This window comes from Bufo bufo, chromosome 9 (assembly GCF_905171765.1).
Source record: "Bufo bufo chromosome 9, aBufBuf1.1, whole genome shotgun sequence".
NCBI classification, from domain to species: domain Eukaryota; kingdom Metazoa; phylum Chordata; class Amphibia; order Anura; family Bufonidae; genus Bufo; species Bufo bufo.
In genome coordinates this window covers 51,969,147-51,993,866 of record NC_053397.1, presented here as the reverse complement: position 1 = coordinate 51,993,866, position 24,720 = coordinate 51,969,147, and the positions used below count along the sequence as shown (strand labels likewise).

At 44.4% G+C, this 24,720-nt stretch overlaps 1 protein-coding gene across 2 annotated transcripts in view; it reads left to right on the top strand.

Moving 5' to 3' along the window:
* LOC120978502 (very-long-chain enoyl-CoA reductase-like) overlaps positions 1-24,720 on the top strand; it is a 142,792-nt gene that overhangs the window by 81,947 nt on the left and 36,125 nt on the right. Inside the window, exon 1 of one of the 2 annotated variants that reach the window (XM_040406672.1) lies at positions 7,647-7,799. The exons of the other annotated variant lie outside the window; for it this stretch is intronic. Within the exon in view, the coding sequence (XP_040262606.1) occupies positions 7,734-7,799 (66 nt within the window). The 5' untranslated portion in view covers positions 7,647-7,733. Of the gene's footprint in view, positions 1-7,646; positions 7,800-24,720 lie in introns of those variants that run through there. 2 annotated transcript variants of the gene reach the window in all.

Here is a 24,720-nt window from a genome sequence, read left to right as displayed (position 1 = left end):
CCACTGGTGTGTAATCGTTTCACTTCCTCGGTTCCTCGGCCTCGTCCGGTCTAAGTGGGCAATCGTGAGGAATATGAGGTGAGCAATATCCTGGACTCACGCCTGGTCCGCGGTCGGTTGCAGTTTTTGGTCCATTGGCGTGGTTATGGTCCAGAGGAGCGTTCCTGGGTTCCCTCCGCAGATGTCCATGCTCCTGCCTTGCTCCGAGCCTTCCACGCACGCTTCCCTCAGAAACCGTTTTGTGCTCCGCGGAGGAGGGGCCCTTGAGGGGGAGGTACTGTCATGGTCTTACCTGCTTGCTGCTCTCCTTCGTTTGACATGTGCTGGCGGCCATCTTGGTTTCTGGGTTTCTTGTAGCCTTCCACCCTGCGGCTCCTCCTTCCCCTGGGAGGAGCTGGATGCCTAGCTCATATATATAGGAGGTCTGTGGCTTCAGTTCCTTGCTTGGTCCTCTTGTGTTCACATGCTTCTAAGACTGCTGCTGCTTCTGGTTCCTGATCCTGGCTTCGTCTGACTACCCTGCTGGTTCCTGATCCTGGCTTCGTTTGACTACCCTGCTGGTTCCTGATCCTGGCTTCGTCTGACTACCCTGCTGGTTCCTGATCCTGGCTTCGTCTGACTACCCTTCTGGTTCCTGACCTCTGGCTTCGCAAAGACTCTGCTCGGTTTCACCATCCGTTTGGACTTTTGCTTTACAGCTTTATTTTCAATAAAGCCTTCTTATTTTCACTTATCTCTTGTTGTACGTCTGGTTCATGGTTCCGTGACAACTTGCCACCAGTTTGGCCATATTTCAGAGCTGCAACATCACTGGAGTGCCCAAAAGCACAAGGTGTGCAATTCTCAGAGACATGGCCAAGGTAAGAAAGGCTGAAAGACGACCACCACTGAACAAGACACACAAGCTGAAACGTCAAGACTGGGCCAAGAAATATCTCAAGACTGATTTTTCTAAGGTTTTATGGACTGATGAAATGAGAGTGAGTCTTGATGGGCCAGATGGATGGGCCCGTGGCTGGATTGGTAAAGGGCAGAGAGCTCCAGTCCGACTCAGACGCCAGCAAGGTGGAGGTGGAGTACTGGTTTGGGCTGGTATCATCAAAGATGAGCTTGTGGGGCCTTTTCGGGTTGAGGATGGAGTCAAGCTCAACTCCCAGTCCTACTGCCAGTTTCTGGAAGACACCTTCTTCAAGCAGTGGTACAGGAAGAAGTCTGCATCCTTCAAGAAAAACATGATTTTCATGCAGGACAATGCTCCATCACACGCGTCCAAGTACTCCACAGTGTGGCTGGCAAGAAAGGGTATAAAAGAAGAAAATCTAATGACATGGCCTCCTTGTTCACCTGATCTGAACCCCATTGAGAACCTGTGGTCCATCATCAAATGTGAGATTTACAAGGAGAGAAAACAGTACACCTCTCTGAACAGTGTCTGGGAGGCTGTGGTTGCTGCTGCACGCAATGTTGATGGTGAACAGATCAAAACACTGACAGAATCCATGGATGGCAGGCTTTTGAGTGTCCTTGCAAAGAAAGGTGGCTATATTGGTCACTGATTTGTTTTGTTTTTGAATGTCAGAAATGTATATTTGTGAATGTTGAGATGTTATATTGGTTTCACTGGTAAAAATAAATAATTTAAATGGGTATATATTTGTTTTTTGTTAAGTTGCCTAATAATTATGCACAGTAATAGTCACCTGCACACACAGATATCCCCCTAAAATAGCTAAAACTAAAAACTACTTCCAAAAATATTCAGCTTTGATATTAATGAGTTTTTTGGGTTCATTGAGAACATGGTTGTTGTTCAATAATAAAATTAATCCTCAAAAATACAACTTGCCTAATAATTCTGCACTCCCTGTAGTGACATGGAAAATTGAAAATAAAAATCGCCAAAAATTCTAAAATAAATCAGTTTAACATAAAGACATTTTTCTTTCTTTCGCCAGAGAATTAGGCTGGTATCAGTTCTGATATGATCAGTAAAGGAACATATTGCTGACAATGGAGCTTTTCTTTCCTGTAGCTGTCACTGTCTCATTCCATTTTGCTGCTGATGAATGAGACACTTACTGCCAGAGCTATATTTAAGTAAGGTAATGTTAGCATGCACCTCTGAGAGCAGTTGTGAAATGTTCTGGTGAAACTGTAAATTAGTGCATATTTTTGGAACTAATGACTACACTGTGATAATAACACATGCAAAGCGGAACATTTGTGGTAGAAAGGAAAAGGGCAGATGCCATAGTAAATTAGCCGCCATTCTGGTTCATCATTTTATTTATTTTTTTACCTTCAGCAAATAGTATTTATCATGTAGAGAAAGTTAATACAAGGCACTTACTAATGTATTGTGATTGTCCATATTGCCTCTTTTGCTGGGGGATTAATTTTTCTATCCCATTATACATTGCTCATCAGGGGTGTCGCTAAAGGCTCAGGGCCCTGGTGCAAGAGTTCAGCTTGGGCCATTCTTCCCTCAGTGCTTTGTGGGAAGGGGCAGGTGAGCACATAGCCCTCCTGCAGCCTGAGGCAAAAATTTAAATGGCAGCAAACCCCCCGCCCCCCTCCCCATGCCCAATTCTTGACCTAACACCTTCGCTTCAGCCAGAAGTGTAACTTGAAGATTCTGGGACACACTGCCGTCCCTGCCACTCCCAGCGTGTACTTTCTACAAAACTGGTGTCTTCTTATGAGGCACAAGGGTGTTTGGGCCCACTCAGGCTCCTCGGCGCATTAGCTACCTCTGCACCGCTATAGCTACGACCCTGCTGCTCATATCCAGCGGTAAGAAGCACCATGAAATCTAGCAGTAGTGGCCGTGCTTGCACTCCACACTATAGTGTGAAAGCACGACCACATCTGCTGGATTGCAAGGTGATCATATCCTCTGGAAGCGAGCAGTGTATAATGTGATGGAAAAATGAATCAAGCCAGCAAAGGAAGCAATATGGAGAATCATAGACATTAGTAAGAGCTTGACTTAACTTTCTCTACATGATAAATGCCATTTGCTGAAGGGAGACAACCCCTTTAAATGCAAATAATATCATTTGCTCTATTTTGGAGGGTCTAACCAGCGGAACGAGCCTTTAAGATGTTCTACCGCATCGCTAATTTTCTGCATAGTGCAGGCATTATTTATCCTCAGCTTTGGTATTCCATGCGCTTCTCTTGACATTTTCCACTCTGTCTACAGATTAGGCCCTCCAACCAAAGCCGTTGCTTCCTATTCCAGGTGTACATCATCGACGCATGCGCAATAGGTCTCTACGCCGATACTTAGACCAACAGTGCAAGCACAGGAACACAGAGTGAGATGTCAGGCTCTGTCAATCAAAGTGGAGTGTCTGGAGCCAGAACCGGAAGTGTAGTGATGCATGCACAGTCGCTGCTCCAACAGCAGAAGCAGAGCCTCTGTGCTTGTGCTGCTACTCAAGGCAGTGGCGTAAGGGCAAGATTGGCAGGGTCGGCCAAGATGTCCGGCCTTGTCAATCAAGCAGCAGGGGGAGTGTCCCCAGTTTCAGGGACACCCCATCACAGGTGCAAAGTCCTGCTTAATGAGACGAGTTGATTCTTACAAAATTATTCACTTATCTCTATTCCGAAGTTATTTACAAAATAGCACTGGGAGTATTTTTGAATAGCTTTTATTTGAAGGAGGGTAACTTTTTCCACCTTGTTCCTGCCATTGAAACCCCCAAATACTATTTTTTAAATGCCATGTGCCCTTCTATCGCCAACTTCCACAGTTACATGTTATTGAAATCAAAACCTCATTTTAGGGAATACATTTTAATGAGTAACTATTCATACTTCTCTTTTAGTAGGAGAGCTTGAAAATATTTGGAAGGCTGGGGTTATTGCAAGTTGGGGTATTTCATGCAGTCTGCCATCTGCTGGTGAAAGGCGAACATTACATGGAAGATATTCACTATTCACCAGCAGGTGGAGTACAGCTGAGAGGAAAGGAAAAAGAAGAATTGACATGTTCATTCTTTTCACATTGCTGCTGACTGGATCAGACTGTCTTGCTGAGTCCACCCCCTCTGTGTGAGATAATTCATCATAGAAGGTTAGTGTGTGTCACAGTGTATTTGTTAGTGTGCATATGTATGCATATATTTGTGTGTCACAGTATGCATATGTGTATTTCTGTATGTGTAAGTGTGGCACTGCGTTTTATATGTGGATGTATGGGCATCACTGTGTATATGTACAGTATGTATATGTGTCACAGTGTGTATATGTGTGTGTGTGAACATTTGTACTTCTGTGTGTTTTGCATGCATATTTATGCGTTATGCAAGTTTGTACATGTCCATGGCCGTGAACCACCCTCTTTACAAAATCCTGCCCCCAACTAGCATTAGACAATCTCTTTAACCTGTGTAAACCCTTATGGAGATGGACACCTTTCCACTGATTATTTTTGTCTATTTGCTTCCTAAATGCAAAATTGAGCAACTTTCTAAATAGTCTGGGTTAAAAACGTCCTACAATTTTATTGTTGTAGAATCTGTGTAACTCCCTAACATAGCTGGCTCTGCTGCTTCTGACATGCATCAGGCAACACATTGCTCCTGGTCTTGTCAGCACTTTTTGCTCTAACCCTGTCTTCACTGTCAAAGGTAGCAAGGAGTGGGAAGGTTGGAAACAGCAGATCAGAGTGTGTAGGAGAGGGAAATATCAGTGTCATCAACGAAGGCAGATCACACAGGCTGTGCTGTATCACAGTGTAGTACATACAAGGCAGTCTATATGAGTGGATACATCACATAGGCTGTTTATAAGAATAGATCCCTTATGTGGTATAGGAGCAGCATCAGCATCTGTCAGCAGAATAAAGAATAGATCGCATATGTTTTATGGAAGGAGAACTCTGTACAGGAATGAAGCTGTGCTGATACATGAGAGCTAGTGAAGGCAACAGCATCCATGACACACATACCTAACATCCATTATTTATTACTGGCATGGACACATCCTCATAAGAAATTTCTGGAAATATGAGCATATTGTAAACTGAATAAAGAAATGGAAATTGAAGATCAAAACTTTTTTTTTTTAGCAATTAATATAAGTATATCACTCAGAAAGCAAATTACCCCCTAAAATATAACTTTTAATACGTATACATTAAAATACTCCTACATCAAAAAAAATTCCAAAGGAAATAAAGTGAAGCAAATGAATTATCTTATAGGACAAATAGACATCCACTCAAAGGGTGGAGGGTATAACTCAGGTCAAGCCTATTAATTGCCACGATGTGGCCACTCACGATTGTGTAGATCACGATGTAGAGGGCTCATGCCGTCACATAATTCATTGATTAGATATCAGGATGCTGCAGCATAGGTTCTCCTGTCGTATTGACGGTATCATCCATAGGAGTATAGTTCCGCTTTTTGGCATGGGCACACTATCCCTATATGGCTAATGTGTCCCTGCCTAAAAACGGAGTAATCGCCCCATCTCATATAAGTAATAATATTTTTTGGGTGGGAAGAAAATCTTCTACCAAAAATAGCAGAAAGAACCGTATAACGGAAAAGTCAATGTGGATGTGAAAAGGTCTATGCAGTGTGCAAAATATGCTTGCTTGAAGTTCTAAATTGAGAAATAAAATTATTTTTCTCAGCAATGCGGGCACAAATGAACGTGGGACCAACACAGATGCCTTCAGCTGCCAAGTGCACATGTAACAGGTCAGCCATTTATAGGCACAAAGCCGCCAACCTATGCCATTTAGATGGCATTCACATCATTGCATGCAAACACTTTTAACATATGCTGCACCTATATACTGTATGTATGTGTGTATATATATATATATATATATATATATATGACACACCTCCAACTTCAGACAAGTAATGCATATAACCCTCTTTATCACGCCCCAAAGTTAATACATACCCCCAGACTACTAAACAAATGCAGACTCCCTTAAATCCCAGCCCCAAGATCAGACCCCCTAACTACAGACCCCAGACCAAACCTTCAGATGCCAGATTCCATGAATGAATACAGACCCCAGACCAGACTCTCTAGATACTCATCTTGTTCTGCTTGTTCCTGCTGGCTGCTTGCAGTCCTTTTCAGTCCGTAGACGGGAGATTATCTATGGTGGCCCCTGGGACTGAAGAAGAGTGCAGGAACTAGGAGAAGTCTTGATTTCAGATACTGTATGATATACAGTGCATGCGAACGCTCCTGCAGAGTCCAGGAGACGCCCTGGACATGTTGGGGGAGACTTGGGTAATATGTGACATAGTAACCTAAAAGCATATGACATATTTGTATGTAAAAGACTAACAAAAAAAAAGATATTCACATGTAAAAAATCGTTAAAATTTTTACTCCTGAGGCTGAGAGAAAGCCCTTTTGACTAAGGCTACTTTCACACTAGCGTTTTTTGCAGATCCGTCATGGATCTGCAAAAACGCTTCCGTTATAATAATTTAACCGAAAAATATTAAACAGAAATAAGATAATAATGCACTTAGTAAAGTAGATGCAAGCATTATATATGGACAAAGTCCTCACTCTGATGTGATAAAATCTAGACACTTATCCAATATATTTTGATCAGAACACATCTGTGCCCGCCTACCAAGCGCCAAGGTGGTCTCAGGTCAGGCGGGTCCTACGCTAAACCTACCTAAGCCATTGGGCTTCTATGTTCAGGAGCGCAGACGCCGCACATATGGTGTGCTGCTCCTAGTCACCTCCAATAATACAACCGCATGCATCGATCATAAACGGATCCGGTTGTATTACGTCTTTTATAGCCATGACGGATCCGTCTTGAACACCATTGAAAGTCAATGGAGGACGGATCCGTTTTCTATTGTGCTTGGCTCCACTTTGTCAGGCGGACAGCAAAACGCTGCAGGCAGCGTTATGGTGTCGGCCTCCAGAGCGGAATGGAGACTGATCGGAGGCAAACTGATGCATTCTGAGCGGATCCTTTTCCTTTCAGAATGCATTAGGGCAAAACTGATCCATTTTGGACCACTAGTGAGAGCTCATGACGGATCTCAGAAACAGAAAGCCAAAACGCTAGTCTGAAAGTAGCCTTAGATTTACAAAGGAAAAGGCAAAAAAAACAACATATATTAAATATATATAAATAATAAATAAATATATATCGCCAAAAGAAAACCCTAAAACAACTAGTGAAATTCATGGGACACACAGTAAATAAAGTACATATATATAGTATTATATTTTTCCATAATAAATAAAGGCAGAGCAGTGGTCATATGTTCCATACAGCTCCCTCTGGGTTGGGATACATGTCTTTTCTCCTCCTGTCTTAGATGAATGCCTGTCATTTGTATATTGTCCACCAAATGGTTCGGCAATGTTGTTTTTTATATATATTTTTTATTTCTTTGTGCTCTTGAATAAAGCATACATAATATCTTTAAAAAAAAAAAAAAAAAAAACATAGTCAAAATGGCTAATTTAAGCCCAGGAGGCCGCCTCGAAGTAAAGGGTTAATCCACTGAGCATATTGGTATCAGTCAGGCTCCCAGTGCTGGCCGGCTTCCCGTTCAGAGCTGCTCTGATGAGCTGTGTGATCCTCCCGGGATGAGGTGCAGAGCTGCTGATGCTGGCTACATGAGGGCTGCTATATAACCGGATCCCCCCTGCTCCCCGGTGAGGACTGCACGTTGTATGTGTGCTGCTGGGGAGCACAGGCTGTCTCTCTCTGCATGGCTTCCAGGCGAGGACTCCCTCACAGAGCAATCATGAGCAGCAGCAGAATCAGTTTCTTCGAGGTAAGCCCCAGGATCTGCAGAACTGCAACCTCCATCCACTGTGTGCTATCCTCTGCGCTAACCGTAGACCTGCTATATCTGACTGCATGGAATATACCGCATGGAGCTCACAGCTGCTGCTGCTGCTGCACAAAGTTTCCACCGCCATTCATCTGTCGTGGCGTGGACTTTTAACCAGTTCTGTTCCAGTAGTGGATCTATGCAGTAAAGCTGGAAGTGGAGGCTTCTGTACAAATGCAACCCTCCTATACCGTAATCTGTGTGTCTGTGGCTCCTTAGTGATCGCAGCATGGAAAATAGATGGATTTGGTCAGCAATAGCGATGATGGTAGTTATTGTTCTGCCGCTTCTAGGGGCATTTTTTACAGTTAATGTATGTAATGTGCCAGATTAATTATTATAGCCGTGTACTGCCTTGCGGTATGTAATTGTAGTACCGCATGCACATGATTGAGGTATGCTAAACTCATGATACCTGCTCTCATTTAGGCCTCATGCACACGACCGTTGTTGTGTTACGTTCTGCAAAATGGGGTTCCGTGATCCGTTTCCGTTTTTGTTTCCGTGTGTCTTCCTTTATTTTTGGAGGACCACCAGACATGAAGGAAAGTAAAAAAAAATCTAAGACAGGTTTGCCATGCAAATGATAGGAAAAAAACGGACGCGCGGACGCGGATGACAATCTTATGTGCCTCCGTGTTTTTTAGCAGTACCATTGACTTGAATGGGTCCGCGAACCGTTTTCCGCAAAAAAAATAGGACAGGTTATATTTTTTTGACGGACTGGAACCACGGATCACGGACGCGGATGACAAACGGTGCATTAGCCGAGTTTTCAACGGACCCATTGAAAGTCAATGGGTCCGCAGAAAATCACGAAAAACGGAACAACGGACACGGAATAAAACAACGGTCATGTGCATGAGGCCTTACCGACACTTTTTTGCGTTGAAAAGTGGAGAAACTTATAGTAACATGGGGTCATTTGTTAGGATCGGTGTTTTAGACTCAGGTATTAATAACCTCTGCACTGGTGGTGGATCCTCCTAAGTTATGAAGAGGCGCCGGCCTCTACATAACTTTGGCGCATCCACCGCCGGTCTAGAGGAACCTGGCGTAGATTTAGAACATTTTCTATTGCTAAAACAGGCGTAGAAAATGATAAATGAGACGGGCCCTGAGGTCACCTACACCACGCCCCTTTTCTAGACCTGGCGTGAGGGGGGAAAAGTTGCAGATTGCGGCGCAAATAACCTCTGCGCTGCAATCTGCACCCAAAAAATTGGTGTATATCTGATAATAAATGACCCCCATAGTTTGTAAGGCTGAAAAAAACCATCCGTCCATCCAGTTCAGCCTGTTATCCTGCAGGTAGATCCAAAGGAAGGCAAAAAACCCTCATGTGGGTAGAAGCCAATTTTTCTCATTTTAGAGGAAAAAATTCAGGCAATCAGAATAACTCCCTGGATCAACGACCCCTCTCTAGTAGCTATAGCCTGTAATATTATTACACTCCAGAAATACATCCAGGCCCCTCTTGAATTCCTTTATTGTACTCACCATCACCACCTCCTCAGGCAGAGAGTTCCATAGTCTCACTGCTCTTACCGTAAAGAATCCCCTTCTATGTTTGTGTACAAACCTTCTTTCCTCTAGATGCAGAGGATTTGTGAATAAGTCGCATGCGACCTCGAAGACGCAGCTCCTTTTCCTAACCGTTGCAAAAATTTTGTCGGCCTCCAAAGAAATACCAATTTTTCAGGGCAAATTGGTAAATGTGAACCACTGTGCCTGTGACCGGGCTAATGTCCCCAATAACTGGTGGTACTGTGCCTTCATGATTGCATTTGATTGGCTGGGGTTAGTAGTATTGTGGGTAACATAACATGTATATAGGATAATGTACCACCCCTACCGTACATTATAAAAAAATTTACCAAATTTGCTTAGAACTTTATAACTTATTTCTTGTATGTTTGTGTGAATACACACCTTGACTGCTGCTGCTGAAACTTTTTTGGAGTACGGTCTGCAATATCTGAGGTGTGGGTTTTGTTGTTTCGCAGCAGTTGGGGCACAGTACTCCATAATACACATTGCAGCTGCTGAAGAACCTCTTTTCTTAAGAGAAAGAGTACTACACGTTGGCAGTGGAGAAGGAACAGGCTCTGACATCAGAAATTGAAGATTGTTATTATTTTCCAGTTGTGATAGATAAAAAGATATGATATAAATATTAGATAGATATGAGACAGATAGATATGCCCTAGATATGATATAAATATTAGATAGATAGATATGCCCTAGATATGATGATTTTAGCATGCCTAGTTGTGAATGCAGAGCGTCACAGCATCATGATGGCGTTAAATGTGATAATGGGGATGTGAGAGTAGTCGGAGTGTAGAAGCATGTGCACATCGGAGGTGTCATGCATAAAATGGTGACAGTCTGAGACTTGTGACATCTCTTGTAATGGCTGAATATGTGCCCATAATAATGTATATACGAGTCTATTCATTTACTGTCTTCTACAAGGCGCACAGCACGTGCCGCATTATTACACAGGGGGCTCCTGTTACCAGGTAGGCTGCCGGACGTCCCGCACACTGTGGGCTGAGGCTTTGTATCTTCTACAACCCCGGGAAATGATTCTATTTCCTGGAAAAATACCTGATTCTAGGAATATTTCTATCTATTTATTTATGTAGCAGGTCTGAGTGTGGGAGCAGGCACATTGTAAATGCTGAACGTACTGGAAAGGTCACGTCTACCCAGGTCTGGTTCACATCAGAACGTTTGCTTACTGTAGCTCGGCTGAGCGGGGAGGATCCTGCACTCACTACCAATTATACATTATTGTCCTACAGTACATTAAACGGGTTGTGCCTCAAAAATATATTCTACTTTTGTCAAACCAGCACCTGGATCTGAATACTTTTGTAATTGTATGTAAATAAAAGTTTAATATAGCCACTGAGTTATTCGATAAAATGTATCTGTTTGTTCTTTTCCTTATTTCTCTGTTCACCGGTGGTCGCACATGCTCAGTTGATTTCTTCAACTGCCAGCCATATCTTCTGTTAGAAGCTGTGGTAGTTCTAGGGAAAGAGCTACCGCAGAAAGGTCCCGTCGCCATAGAGAATCTAGCAGAACAATTGGAGCAATGACTGGGGAGATCTCTGGTTCCATGTGAGGTGCAGGGCTGGTTCTAGCTTTGTTAGAAAGAGATTGTCCTGTACTATATGATGTGTGATTTTCATTGTTCACATCAATCATGGCATAACGCCTTTAAGAATAGGCCATCAATGTTTTTTTTTTATTCCCAGAGAACCCCCATTGGGTTGGCGTCTCACACACAGTTTTTGGTGCAGGTTTTGTGAGCAGAAGTGGATCCAGCAGGAAGGAGAAGTAGAAATCCTTCCTCTATATTTATCATCCCTTCCCATCCCTGTTCTAGCTTCAGCTAAAAAAATATATATAAAAATTTAAAACTGACACAAAAACCTGTGTATGACCAAACTCAATGACTAACTCAATCCTCCGCCGCCATTCCATTGCCACCACTGGTACTCCCGGTGATCTGTGTTTCTGCCGCTGCAGTGATCACGTGCCTGACTACTCGACATGACCGCTGCAGCCAGTCACTGACCTCAATGATCACGTGAGATAGACGTGGACGTCATCTTAGCCAAAAAAAAGTGTGCTGCAGTGATGAGGTGCCTGACTACCTCAGATGACCTCTGTCTCACTTCAGCAAATGGCGTTTATCATGTAGAGAATTTTAATGCAAGGCACTTACTAATGTATTGTGATTCTCCATATTGCCTCCTTTGCTGGCTGGATCCATTTATCCATCCCATTACACACTGCTCGTATCCAGGGGCTGCAGCACAGATACGAGGTGGTCGGGGCGGGAGCTGCTGTGCATGCGTACCTGTGTGCGCTCTCATGATCCCAGCCACCAGAGAGGCCGGCGCTTTTTTTACAGTCTGCAAGCGCGACCACCGCTGCTGCTGGATTGCAGGGTGGTCATAACCCCTGGAAATGAGCAGTGTATAATGTGATGGAAAAAGGAACCAAGCCAGCAAAGGAGGCAATATGGACAAATCACAGTACATTAGTAAGTGCCTTGTATTCACTTTCTCTACATGATAAATGCCACTTGCTGGAGTGAGACAACCCCTTTAAGGAATAAACGACTGGGCCTTTTGTATTGCAACATGCCCGATCTTTTGCCACTGGTATTTGGCAGCACGTTTTCTCCTCATCCATGTTAAAATAAGCATAAATGATACCCGCTGTGTAAACTTCTGCACATTCCCTGACAACAGATATACCTACCAGACACCAAAACATATATGACATGAATTCACAGCATATTACAAAAAGACATGGAAGACCTTGTGCCCTGTGATGGGCTATGGGGTGGATAATAAAAAAAAATATGCTGATCTTCATATAAACAAAATATTTATTTGAAATATCAATCTCATTTCAATTGTACTTCTGTATCCAGATACAGCCGGCAGTGTGTATATGTATATACATCTAATACAATTTCTAGATATAACCTTGGCAGCCAGGATGGAAATATCCATGGTTTACATTGCTGGGTTCACTCAGAGAACGAGGAAATGCCTACTAGAATGCTGTTTATGTTAGAAAGTACTTTGGTTTTTATCTCATAACTAAACAGTTTTATTACAAAAAAAAATAAAAGAAGTTTTGAACCACTTTAACCAGCTGAAGACCGGGCTATTTACCCCACTTCCTGACCAGGCACATTTTCCATTTTATTTGAAAACCACAACTTCTTTGCTGTTCATTTTTTCCTTCCTTTTTTCAGTGATACATGGGTTGTTATGTATTTTTTTTTGTATATTTTTGTTTTTATTAACCCATAAAATATAAAAAAAAAGGGGGGGAGGGCTGGTCTATTTTTCAAAATGTTCTTTGTTAATAGCACAATATGGGTATAGGTTATAGCCACTAGGTGCGATACTAGAATCTGCGGTGGAGTTTCTTTATTATTATAACTTTTTGTCTTTATTTTTTTTTTTTTACTTTGACCCCCCCTTCCCCCATACAAGACCTTTGGGGGACATTTGACATTACATTTTTTATTTCAATTTATTGCTGATATCTCCTGTAACTGGGGTTGATATATTGGCCCCAGTTACAGGCGGAATACTGCCTCCAGAGAGGTTGTTTAGAGCTGTACAACCTCACTGTAGAGCTGATCTTGGTCTGCTAAGACCCAGCAGCTAGTACAAATTCCTGGGCCCCATGAGATCACATGATCTCTGGGACTGGAGCAGGAAGAATCTTGATCTCTATACACAGCGCTCATTAAGTGTCCACAAGAATATTTATCATTGCACATGCAGGATTTGTCATCAATAAGATTTAGTAAGTGTGGGGATTCGCTCTGGTAGACAGGGTGTGCGGACGCAGTACAGAGGCAAATTACCAGTTCTTAAATCAAATTTCACACATAAAGCAAAAACAAAACGTCACTTTGCAGTCTTGGTGTTAGTTCACACACAATGGAAAGTCCACATAGCAAAAAATCACCTTGTTGGCAGTTCTGCCTCCAGCAGTCCATAGCAGGCTTTTAGGGAGCCCATTTCTCTTACAGACGGGTCTCAGCCCTCCAGCACGGCACAAGCCTCAGATCCCAGCACATACACCTCCTGAGCTCCACTGTCAGACTGAGGTAATCCCCCCCCCCCCCACCCCCACCCACCTGGCAGTGCTGGCTGTTTTTTTGGCTTGGCAAAACCCGGCCTGGAACATGGGGAGTAGTCACCCACCCAGCACTTTGACTACTCCCAGTAAGAGCTGTCCCGGATCAGCTATACAGCCACACTAAGTAAGGTGTCAAACAGCAACTGCTGTCATAAAAAATGGCTCTTACTCCACCGAGGCCAGGAACCTCGGTGACACATACCTATCGTCCACGATGATTCCTTGTACCCTCTTACATAGGATATCTGGTTCAGACATAAACAGCGAACGGCCCCTATGCAAGTAAATCTTGTGGGCCCCTTGTTATGCAGCAGTAAAACCTGTGACAATAATTAACAGGACTTTACATGCAATTAAATAGGAATTAGGTGATTGGCCTCTTTTACTGCTTGGTCCCTGCACAGACTGCACATGTGGTACATTCAGCCAGCTTAAGTTGACATTTGCCACCTTGTTTTATTAAGGGTCCATTATCGTGTCCATGCTTGAGCCCACCAGTGGATCCTTTGGTACTCCTATGGGTCAGTAGTTGTTCTGCTGATCACAAAACATCACTAGAAGTGAATGGAGAAAGCTGAGAACCTTGTTATTCCCAGGAGCACAACATGGGCCCTGTTTTAGAGAAAGGTACTGGTCCTACCTCATAGACCTGCTCCTATCAGAAATTCCACAGGATATGCTATAGATGTCCAGATGGGACAACCCCTTTAAGTCATGTATGGCTTTAAAATGTTAGCACTTACAAAATAAAGCAGAACATTGTGGTGAGCTTCTCCCAATTTCTAGCGCCTTCTACAGTCTTCCTCTGCGCGGCGTCCTCTCACTTTCACAGCACAGGGACATGCTGTATGCATGGACGTTATTCAATATATCCATATGTAACTTCTTCCTTTATCATACACCCTTTCACCAGGGCCACCTATAGGCACAGGCCTGCCAGGTCTATAGATATACAATGACAGGGCCATCACTATGTATAAGATGGGGAAACATGCTCTGAAGATACCATGAAGGAGAGTCAGCTTCCAAGCACAGCACTTTTCCAGGAGTGTTTCTATATGTAGAAGTGTACCACATAAGTAGTATAGTGTACTATGTGAGCGATCAGAAGATCACCTGTCAAAGTCCCCTTGTGAGACTAGTAAATGGTAAAAAGAAAAGTTAAAATTTAAAGGGATTCTGTCATGACATTTGAGGCCTATAACCTAAACATATGGCCAGGTCCGTACTAATAACCTGAATCCGAAACTGTCCTTATTAAATCTGCCTGTGGCTCTATTAGCACATAAAACAGGTTTTTATAACCTGTCATTCACCTACCTAAGGTGCCCAAGGGGACGTCTTATCATGCAGGGTGCCCGGCTACAGCCATTTCCGTCTGGTGCCCAGCGCCGCCTTCCCACTAGAAATCGCCACCCTCCCTTTCTATAGAGCCGCCTTCCTCACCTCAGCACCGCCTCCGAAATCGTCCGCTCCTTGGTTATCCTGGCTGTGTGCTTTGGGTCGTTGTCATGTTGGAAGACCCAGCCACGACCCATCTTCAATGCTCTGACTGAGGGAAGGAGGTTGTTGCTCAAAATATCACAATGAATGGCCCCATTCATCCTCTCTTTCATACAGTGCAGTTGTCCTGTCCCCTTCGCAGAAAAGCATCCCCAAAGCATGATGGTTACCTATGCTTCATAGTAGGGATGGTGTTCTTGGGATGCAACTCATCCTTCTTTTTCCTCCAAACACGACGAGTGAAGTTTAGACCAAAAAGTTCTACTTTGGTCTCATCTGACCACATGACTTTCTCCCATGCCTCCTCTAGATCATCCAGATGGTCATTGGCAAACTTCAGATGGGCCTGGACATGTGATGACTTGAGCAGGGGAACCTTCCGTGCAATGCATGATTTGAAACCATGACGGTGTAGTGTTCTACCGACAGTGACCTTTAAAACTGTGGTCTCAGCTCTCTTCATGTCATTGACAAGCTCCTCCCTTGTAGTTCTGGGCTGATTCCTCACCTTTCTCATCATCAGTGATACCCCACGAGGTGAGATCTTGCATGGAGCCCCAGTCCGAGGGAGACTGACAGTCGTCTTTAGCCTCTTCCATTTTCTAACAATTGCTCCAACAATTCATCTATTTTCACCAAGCTGCATGACAATTGCCCCGTAGTCCTTTCCAGCCTTGTGAAAGTCCACAATTTTATCTCTGGTTTCTTTTGACAGCTCTTTGGTCTTGCCCATGGTAGTAGTTGGCGTCTGACTGACTGTGGAGTGGACAGGTATCTTTTAAAGAGCTCAGACAGGTGCTACTAAGTTAGATTAATGAGTGGAGTAGAGGTGGACTTTTTAAAGACACAGTAACAGGTCTTTGAGAGACAGAATTCTTGCTGTTTCTCAGGTGTTCAAATACTTATGTTCAGCAGTGCAAGACAAAAAAATTGTTTAAAAATCATACAATGTGATATTTTTATTCTGTCTCTCAGAGTGGGAATGCACCTACAATGTGAATTTCAGACCCCTCCATGATTTCTAAGGGGAGAACTTGCAAAATCGCAGGATGGTCAAATACTTCCGTTCCTCACTGTACATGACAACCTCTTTCTAACTAAGCTAGAACCAGCCCTGTACCTCACATGGATCCAGAGATCTCATCATTCATTTCTCTGCTACATTTATATCAAGCTAAAAGCTCAAGGGGAGTGTCTGTTCTGCTGAAGCCAAGGGGGCGTGTCTATGCTCTTCCTATCACAGCTCAGGAGGTAGATAAGGGATGAAACTGAGCATGTGTAGTCTTCTCAGTGAGCAGGACAAAGAAATAAGAAAAGAGCAAACAGCAGGTGGCGCCATACAGATAGATTTTATTGAATAACTCAGTGGCTTTGCAAAATTCTTAATTACATGCAATTACAAAACAAATCAGATCCAGGGGCTGGTTTGAAAAATGGTTAATATTTCTTGTGGGACAACCCCTTTAACTTTCGATTGATCAGAGTTGCACTACACAAACCTAGCGTACATAGAAACACTGCATTTGATAAATTCGGGGCATGAAAGCCTCAGGAATATCTCAAACTCCCACTGGGACCACCCACCTATGAGAGGCATTAACAAAAGCCACACACATTTTCAGACCAGGACAGCCAAAATTTGCCAGTACTGTCTGAAAATTAGCAAACTGCAAATTCTGGACTTTTGGTAACTGTGCCCCTGGACGGAGGTGAGCTTTTTCTGGAATAAGGTAGCCATGTTTTTCTAATCCAGAATCATCAGGTAATCAGGAATGCTTGATAACCTTGTGCCTGGCTGTCCCATTGACAGATGGACCATAGAAGTACATTCAAAAACAGAACGGAATGAAATAATGGACACAGGAACTAAAGAAGAACCATTGTGATCATAGTCTCTTAGGGCCCCTGTGAAAAATCTGTAAGGCTTTATTCACATCTGTATTTTTGGTACTCTGTTCTGGCAAAGGAACAGAGTCCCGGGATTGCATGCAGTGTTTTTTGACGGCTTTATATTTGAACACCCAATGGATCCCATTATAGTGAATATGGGGGGTACTATCTCTCCTTGGGGAGAGAGCGCCTTAATCGGCATGAGGAGACTTATAGGCCAATCATGTTCCTCCGGAATTCTGGAAAATTGGTATGCAAATGAGCTCTTAGCAAGCTCTGCCTCTAATGCCACCAGATGTAAGGCAGCTATCCTAGAAGTCAATGTTCAGCTCTTTAAATAAGCCTTGAGACATGACTCGGATATTAAATAAGCCAGCACTTCATCTGCAGGCAGCGGTTTCTGGGTGATTGCCCCTCATCAGTGCAGAACAGAGAGTACTGGCTTAACTAATAGTGAATAGGGATCCGGTGGATGCTGGCAGTGTCTAGTGGCCGGAACAGAGAGATGGGCCCCCCACCATTCATGTGCTATCTATAATAGTGGTGTCTTCCTATGGATCCCCTAAAGCACCAGATCCTGGATGTGACTGGTAGCTCTACATCCCTGTTTCTGATGCTCTCATAGGGGGAACTCAGAAGGTGAATTTAATACATCCCAGGGATTTTCATGCAAGGATTGTTCTTCTTTTCATCCGTGTTTCTAGGGAAGGGGCTTAATCCTCTAGGAGCAGGGTAAGGCTTAGTGTTGTTTCTTCATCACCTCAGTGACTGCTAGTTTCTTTGTTTCTGGAAAGATGTGCTCCTAAAGTGTGATTTACTATTTGCAATGCTGATTTAACGGTTTTGTGAGGGAAGAAATGGCAGCAATCCAGTCACTTAGTTTCTTTTTTTCTGTTTCACACGTATAAATCCTTCCAAGGATTTCGTAGCATTGCCAAGTTCTTCTACAAAGCGCGTATATATGCCTCACACATTGCAAGGCGGAGGGATGCGGTATGTCTATATCAATATGCGGAGGCTGAAAAGTCACCGGGGTTTAGGTTCATCATCTGAAGGTTCGTGTTTCCTACACAAATTGTGTGACACATGGGCTATGGCTCACCCTGCGTGAGTGGAGTCTTCTGATGGCTCACCCTGTGTGAGTGGAGCCTTCGGATGGCTTACCCTGCGTGAGTGGAGCCTTCTGGCTTGCGTATGTGCAAAGTTCAAAGCAAGATCCCTTCTCTCTATTATTGAACTCACCAGAGACATAGTTGGCAACTGTCCTGAATTTGGCAAATTTGCGCTGTCACTGGCCAAAAATGGGTGGGGCTATCACAAACCTCATCAATAAGTGGGTGTTTCTGGGTGGGTTTAGATCAATTCCAGGGGCAGGGATTATATGCCCAGATTTTACCATTTTTTACCAGGCTTTTATGAGTACAATAGAGGGGGCATTACCCTAATCATTCTACATATTGCCTGAAGAAGGAGAGTAACTAACACCATGACCATGGCCCTAACGTTTAAAGGCTATGTACACCTTCGGGGGATTTTTTTTTTAGGATTGCATTTTTATAATTTTAACCAAAAAAAAAAATTTTTTAATTGGTCTTTATTAAAAAATATTCAGCCATTCTGTCACAAAGGGTTAACTGTCTAGATGTGTGACTGGTACTTTCACTTGGTCATCTAATAACCCTTATCTCTAAATTACTAAAAGGTCACAAATGTCACGAATCAGTGGAAGTGTACCCTGGAGGGGGTGACTAAGCAGCTACCTGGTCTTCTCTAGAGCCTCTGGTGGTGCGGATAGACTTGGGCCATTAGGGTAGCTGCCAGGTACCACTCCAGGGCAGTCCCAGAGTCGGTAGCAGCTGGTCCGGGCGGACCAGGAGGTACCTGCGAGGGTACGGACAGTACAGACGTAGTTAGACAGGCAGGGTCGTTACCAAGAGCAACCAGACAGGACCGGTGGACGAGGCAGAGACGTAGTCGAGACAAGCAAGGCAGCACAGGATCAAAGTCAGACAATCCGGGTCGGCAACAGGAGGAGTGATGCAAGCAAGCAGGGTTCAGACGAAGAGCGTAGTCTAGGAACAAGGCACGTAGTCAGGTACACAAGTGGTAGCAAGCTCAATTGCACAGGATAGAACCTTGACTCTGAGGTTCTTGGGTAGAGGGCTGAGCCATTTAAATACCTCCAGGAGAGCCAGGGTAGGTCAATGGAATCACCTGACACAACCCAGCCCCGCCCAAGGAGTGATGCGTACAGCAGCCGAGCACAAGCAGCGTTCAGGTTGACTGGAAGTTGCGGAGTGGAACCTCCAGAGCAGCAGCAGAGACAGGGAGGCACAGATCATGATCACAGGTGAGCACGGCGCCCAGAACTGTGGTGGCGATCAGGGGGACAGCGTCGCACCGAGGACGCGGTTACAACAAAAACTTACTTAAGCCACATTCTTATCAGTAAGATAAGAATTGAGCTATAATGAGTGTTTATAAGGTCAGAGATTAGAGATAAAGAGCCATCAGCTGAGCTTCCTGGGAGAATCTCCAGGCTGTACAGAGAAAGGGGTTCAAAATTTTTAATAAAGCCCAAATGAAAATAATGCTTTTTTCCTCAAAATTAGTACAAAGGTGCACATAGCCTTTAGGTGAATAGTCATTTAGAGCCACACAACATTTCTCTATCAAGACAGTACATGGAGCATGGTTACTCCAAGCTTTAAGCTCTAATTCAAAGGACACTTTTGTCAGAAAGGGGTAATTTTTCAAAACTCAATATTCATAGAAAACAACATTTTAAAGTTTTTTGCCACTGAAATTTAAAGGGGTTGTCCGGGTTCAGAGCTGAACCCGGACATATCCCCTTCTTTATCCTGGCAGCCCCTCCAAATGAGCATTGGAGCATTTCCTGCATCGCACAGGGCAAGAGCTTTTTTGTTTACAAGCTTACACTGCTAGGTGGAAGCTTCCACCTTGCAGTGTTACCGGTGATGTCACTGGCACTAATGGGCGGGCTTTAGCGCTGCCCTAGCCCCCTGTAATAGTAATGCCCTCAGTAGTGCCCTTCAATAATAGTAATGCCCCCATTAGTGTCCCCTGTAATAGTAATGCCCCCATTAGTTCCCCCAGTAATAGTAATGCCCCCCTTAGTGCCCCCAGTAATAGTAATGCCCCCATTAGTGCCCCCCAGTAACTTCAGTTCCAAGTTGTGGTATTATTGAGCTTTTTTTGGGGGGGGGGGATGAGGGGGGGGGACCTGTCTTTCACTTTTGCACTGAGTCACTGTCTGCAATTGCCAGTGCCACTAAAGTAAGCCACTGATCAGTTTAACATTCACATACCAAAAAAAAGATACAGTCCTCCTCCTCCTATGTTAAGAGCAGAGGGCTCAGGGCACGGAGCGCTCCGCTGTGGTCTGCGTCAGTCAGCCTCCTCCTATAGCCTGCTGTGCCCTGTAAGTAACTGCCTACTGCCTTCTTCATGGGCAGTGATCCTCATCCTGTCTGAAGGGGTCAGCGGGCGCACGCAAAGCGGCAAGCTTATACAGTGCAGAGGACTCCTCCGTTGTCCCATTCCGGCATCAATAATAAAATTACCGGCCATTATCATTGTCGGTACAAAAAATATACCAGCATCGGCAGGCTGAATAAAATACTGGCCTTGCCGGTGAAATACCAGTCTTCAAAACTACCAGACTTAAAAAAAAAATTATTAAAAAAAATTCAAAAGTCACATAGAATATTCACATATCGGCAGTGTCCCTTTATCTAGGGTTTCAATGTAAACACAATTTTTTCATATGATTTTATTTTTGGTATCTCATAATAGAAAAATAGAAATGAATTGCTGTATAGTAGCATAGTCCTCTTGCATAAGAAAAACAACACTATCAATTTTGCATGGAAATGCAGCCAAAACCTCCTTCCTTCCCTTATGGTATGATTTCTCAAAGATCTAGCTTTTCAGTGGAATTTTCCAAATGCGTATCTACTCAGCAGAACGCAGTCCTCAGACGACAACTGTTCATGCACTGACTGTGGTACTGAAATGAATTTGTCTTTTACTACCGCGTTCATTCATTACTGGATTAATGAGCTTTTATAGCGAGTCTATCAATGGTTAATTACGTTTCTTACTGTTTCAACCCAAATGTTAATTTGCGTGTCGTGTATGCCCATGACCCAGGGGTCAAACAGCAGGGTCAAGCTTTGTAACTACTCATATATAGCCATATAATGATTGTTGATTTAGTTGTCCAGGTAGCCTTTCAAATACACTGCTCAAAAAAATAAAGGGAACACAAAAATAACACATCCTAGATCTGAATTAATTAAATATTTTTCTGAAATACTTTGTTCTTTACATAGTTGAATGTGCTGACAACAAAATCACACAAAAATAAAAAAAATGGAATCAAATTTTTTAACCCATGGGGGTCTGGATTTGGAGTCACACTCAAAATTAAAGTGGAAAAACACACTACAGGCTGATCCAACTTTGATGTAATGTCCTTAAAACAAGTCAAAATGAGGCTCAGTAGTGTGTGTGGCCTCCACGTCCCTGTATGACCTCCCTACAACACCTGTGCATGCTCCTGATGAGGTGGCGGACGGTCTCCTGAGGGATCTCCTCCCAGACCTGGACTAAAGCATCTGCCAACTCCTGGACAGTCTGTGGTGCAACGTGACGTTGGTGGATAGAGCGAGACATGATGTCCCAGATGTGCTCAATTGGATTCAGGTCTGGGGAACGGGCGGGCCAGTCCATAGCATCAATGCCTTCGTCTTGCAGGAACTGCTGACACACTCCAGCCACATGAGGTCTAGCATTTTCTTGCTTTAGGAGGAACCCAGGGCCAACCGCACCAGCATATGGTCTCACAAGGGGTCTGAGGATCTCATCTCGGTACCTAATGGCAGTCAGGCTACCTCTGGCGAGCACATGGAGGGCTGTGTGGCCCTCCAAAGAAATGCCACCCCACACCATTACTGACCCAATGCCAAACCAGTCATGCTGGAGGATGTTGCAGGCAGCAGAACGTTCTCCACGGCGTCTCCAGACTCTGTCACATCTGTCACATGTGCTCAGTGTGAACCTGCTTTCATCTGTGAAGGGCACAGGGCGCCAGTGGCGAATTTGCCAATCTTGGTGTTCTCTGGCAAATGCCAAACGTCCTGCACGGTGTTGGGCTGTAAGCACAACCCCCACCTGTGGACGTCGGGCCCTCATATCACCCTCATGGAGTCTGTTTCTGACCGTTTGAGCAGACACATGCACATTTGTGGCCTGCTGGAGGTCATTTTGCAGGGCTCTGGCAGTGCTCCTCCTTTTCCTCCTTGCACAAAGGCGGAGGTACCGGTCCTGCTGCTGGGTTGTTGCCCTCCTACAGCCTCCTCCACGTCTCCGGATGTACTAGCCTGTCTCCTGGTAGCGCCTCCATGCTCTGGACACTACGCTGACAGACACAGCAAACCTTCTTGCCACAGCTCGCATTGATGTGCCATCCTGGATAAGCTGCACTACCTGAGCCACTTGTGTGGGTTGTAGACTCCGTCTCATGCTACCACTAGAGTGAAAGCACCGCCAGCATTCAAAAGTGACCAAAACATCAGCCAGGAAGCATAGGAACTGAGAAGTGGTCTGTGGTCACCACCTGCAGAACCACTCCTTTATTGGGGGTGTCTTGCTAATTGCCTATAATTTCCACCTGTTGTCTACCCCATTTGCACAACAGCATGTGAAATTGATTGTCACTCAGTGTTGCTTCCTAAGTGGACAGTTTGATTTCACAGAAGTGTGATTGACTTGGAGTTACATTGTGTTGTTTAAGTATTCCCTTTATTTTTTTGAGCAGTGTATATTCACGCCTGCTGGCACATCGCTAAACGTACATTTAAAGGGGTTGCCCATTCCATTTCTTGGGGAGCACACGGCAGGGAGGCAGCTAATGCCTCGACTGATGTAAAACATGAACATCAGACATCGTGTAGTATATGTCAATCTCTTTCTGACAAAACTAGAACCAGTCTTATACCTCAATGGATCCAGAGGTCCCCATTCATTGATACATTGCTCCAGTAGGCCCCTTCACAGTAATAATGCCCATTGTTTCCCTTTCACAGTAATAATGCCCTATGTGCCCCCTCCATAGTAGAAAACCCCATTGTGCCCCCTTAATAGTAGTAATGCCCTCTGTGCTAGTAATGCCCATTGTGTCGCCTTCACAGTAATAATGCCCTCTGTGCCCCCTTCAGAGCAGCAATGCCTTCTGTGCACTGTGCCCCTCCACAGTAGAAATGCCCATTTCCCCCCTTCATAGTAGAAATGCCCATTGTGCCCCCTTCACATTAGCAATGCCCATTGTGCCCCCTCCAGAGTATAAATTTCCATTGTGCCCCCTCCAGAGTATAAATTTCCATTGTGCCCCCTCCAGAGTAGAAATTTCCATTGTGCCCCCTCCATAGTAGAAATGCCCATTGTGTCCCCTTCACATTAGCAATACCTATTGTGCCCCCTCCAGAGTAGAAATGCCCATTGTTCCCCCTTCACATTAGCGATGCCCATTGTGTCCCCTCCAGAGTGGAAATGCCCATTGTGCACCCTTCACATTAGCAATGCCCATTGTGCACCCTTCACATTAGCAATGCCCATTGTGCCCCCTCTATGTTAAAAAAACAAACAAAAAAAAACACAGTACCTACTCACCTTGTCCCGTTCCTGAAGCTCACAGTCCTCTCTCTCCTGCAGACACAGATCGCTCTGCAGCACTGTGTGGGCGGAGCTTATGCAGATTTCTGGGCTGCAGGCTGAATGGTGGAGCGGCGAGAAGTCTTCCTGCTTCACCATTCAGAAGGAGGGGAGGAGCGCGGGGAGCTGAGCGGTGAGTGACAGGACCCAGATCCCTGCGCTCCGGCAATGAGCGCCTCCATCTGTATTGATGGAAGCGCTCATTGCTTCTGGACTCTGGCACCCCCTTAGACCGCTCCCCACTTAGCACGCCACTGCACAGGGGTCCGTACAGCTGGCAACCGTGGTCGGGATTTGGACCGCGGTCCACCAGTTGAGTACCCCTGCTCTATACTATCACCTAGATTTACTAATGTATCTGCAGCAAAAATCTGTCTAAAAATTGCACAAAATGGTGCATATCGGCACAGTTTGAAGCATATAGGGTTTCTACACTACCCCCCGACATGCTGAAAAATGGGTGGGGCTTAGCAGAAAGTGGGTGGTGGTTCATGAGAAAATCTGTCTCAAAGTTAGCCAACCAATATTTGGTATAGAGTCAGAGAAAAGTGTCGTCCCTGCAGCACCCTTATCCTCCAGCCTGCGCCCCTGTGATAGATCTGCTGCAGGTCTAGACAGCCGGTCTAAGCTTACACCATCTATAGGATTAGTAAGTCTGAGCCCATTGGTTGGCTTACTTTGAGACAGATTTTGAACATAAATTTTGAAGACAGAATTTCTTAAAACAAAAAAAATAAAAAAATCTGCAGGTGCATATTTTATACGTTTGTGTTTTTTTGTTGCACTTTTTTCTGCCATGGAACAGGTTGGGTATCTGTTTGTGAACCAAAACATTTTGGATCATTTATTAGGATTGGAGTTTTAGACGCCGGCCTCTACATTAATTAATGCTGACAGTGGCGTGCCCAGTGGGTGAGCAGTCCGCCCCGGGTGCCAGCTCTCACGGGGGTGCCATTCCCAGAAGAAATGAGCACTTCTATCAATACAGATGGAAGCGCTCATTGCTGGAGCGCTAACGCCCACATACTGCGGCGGGGCACGG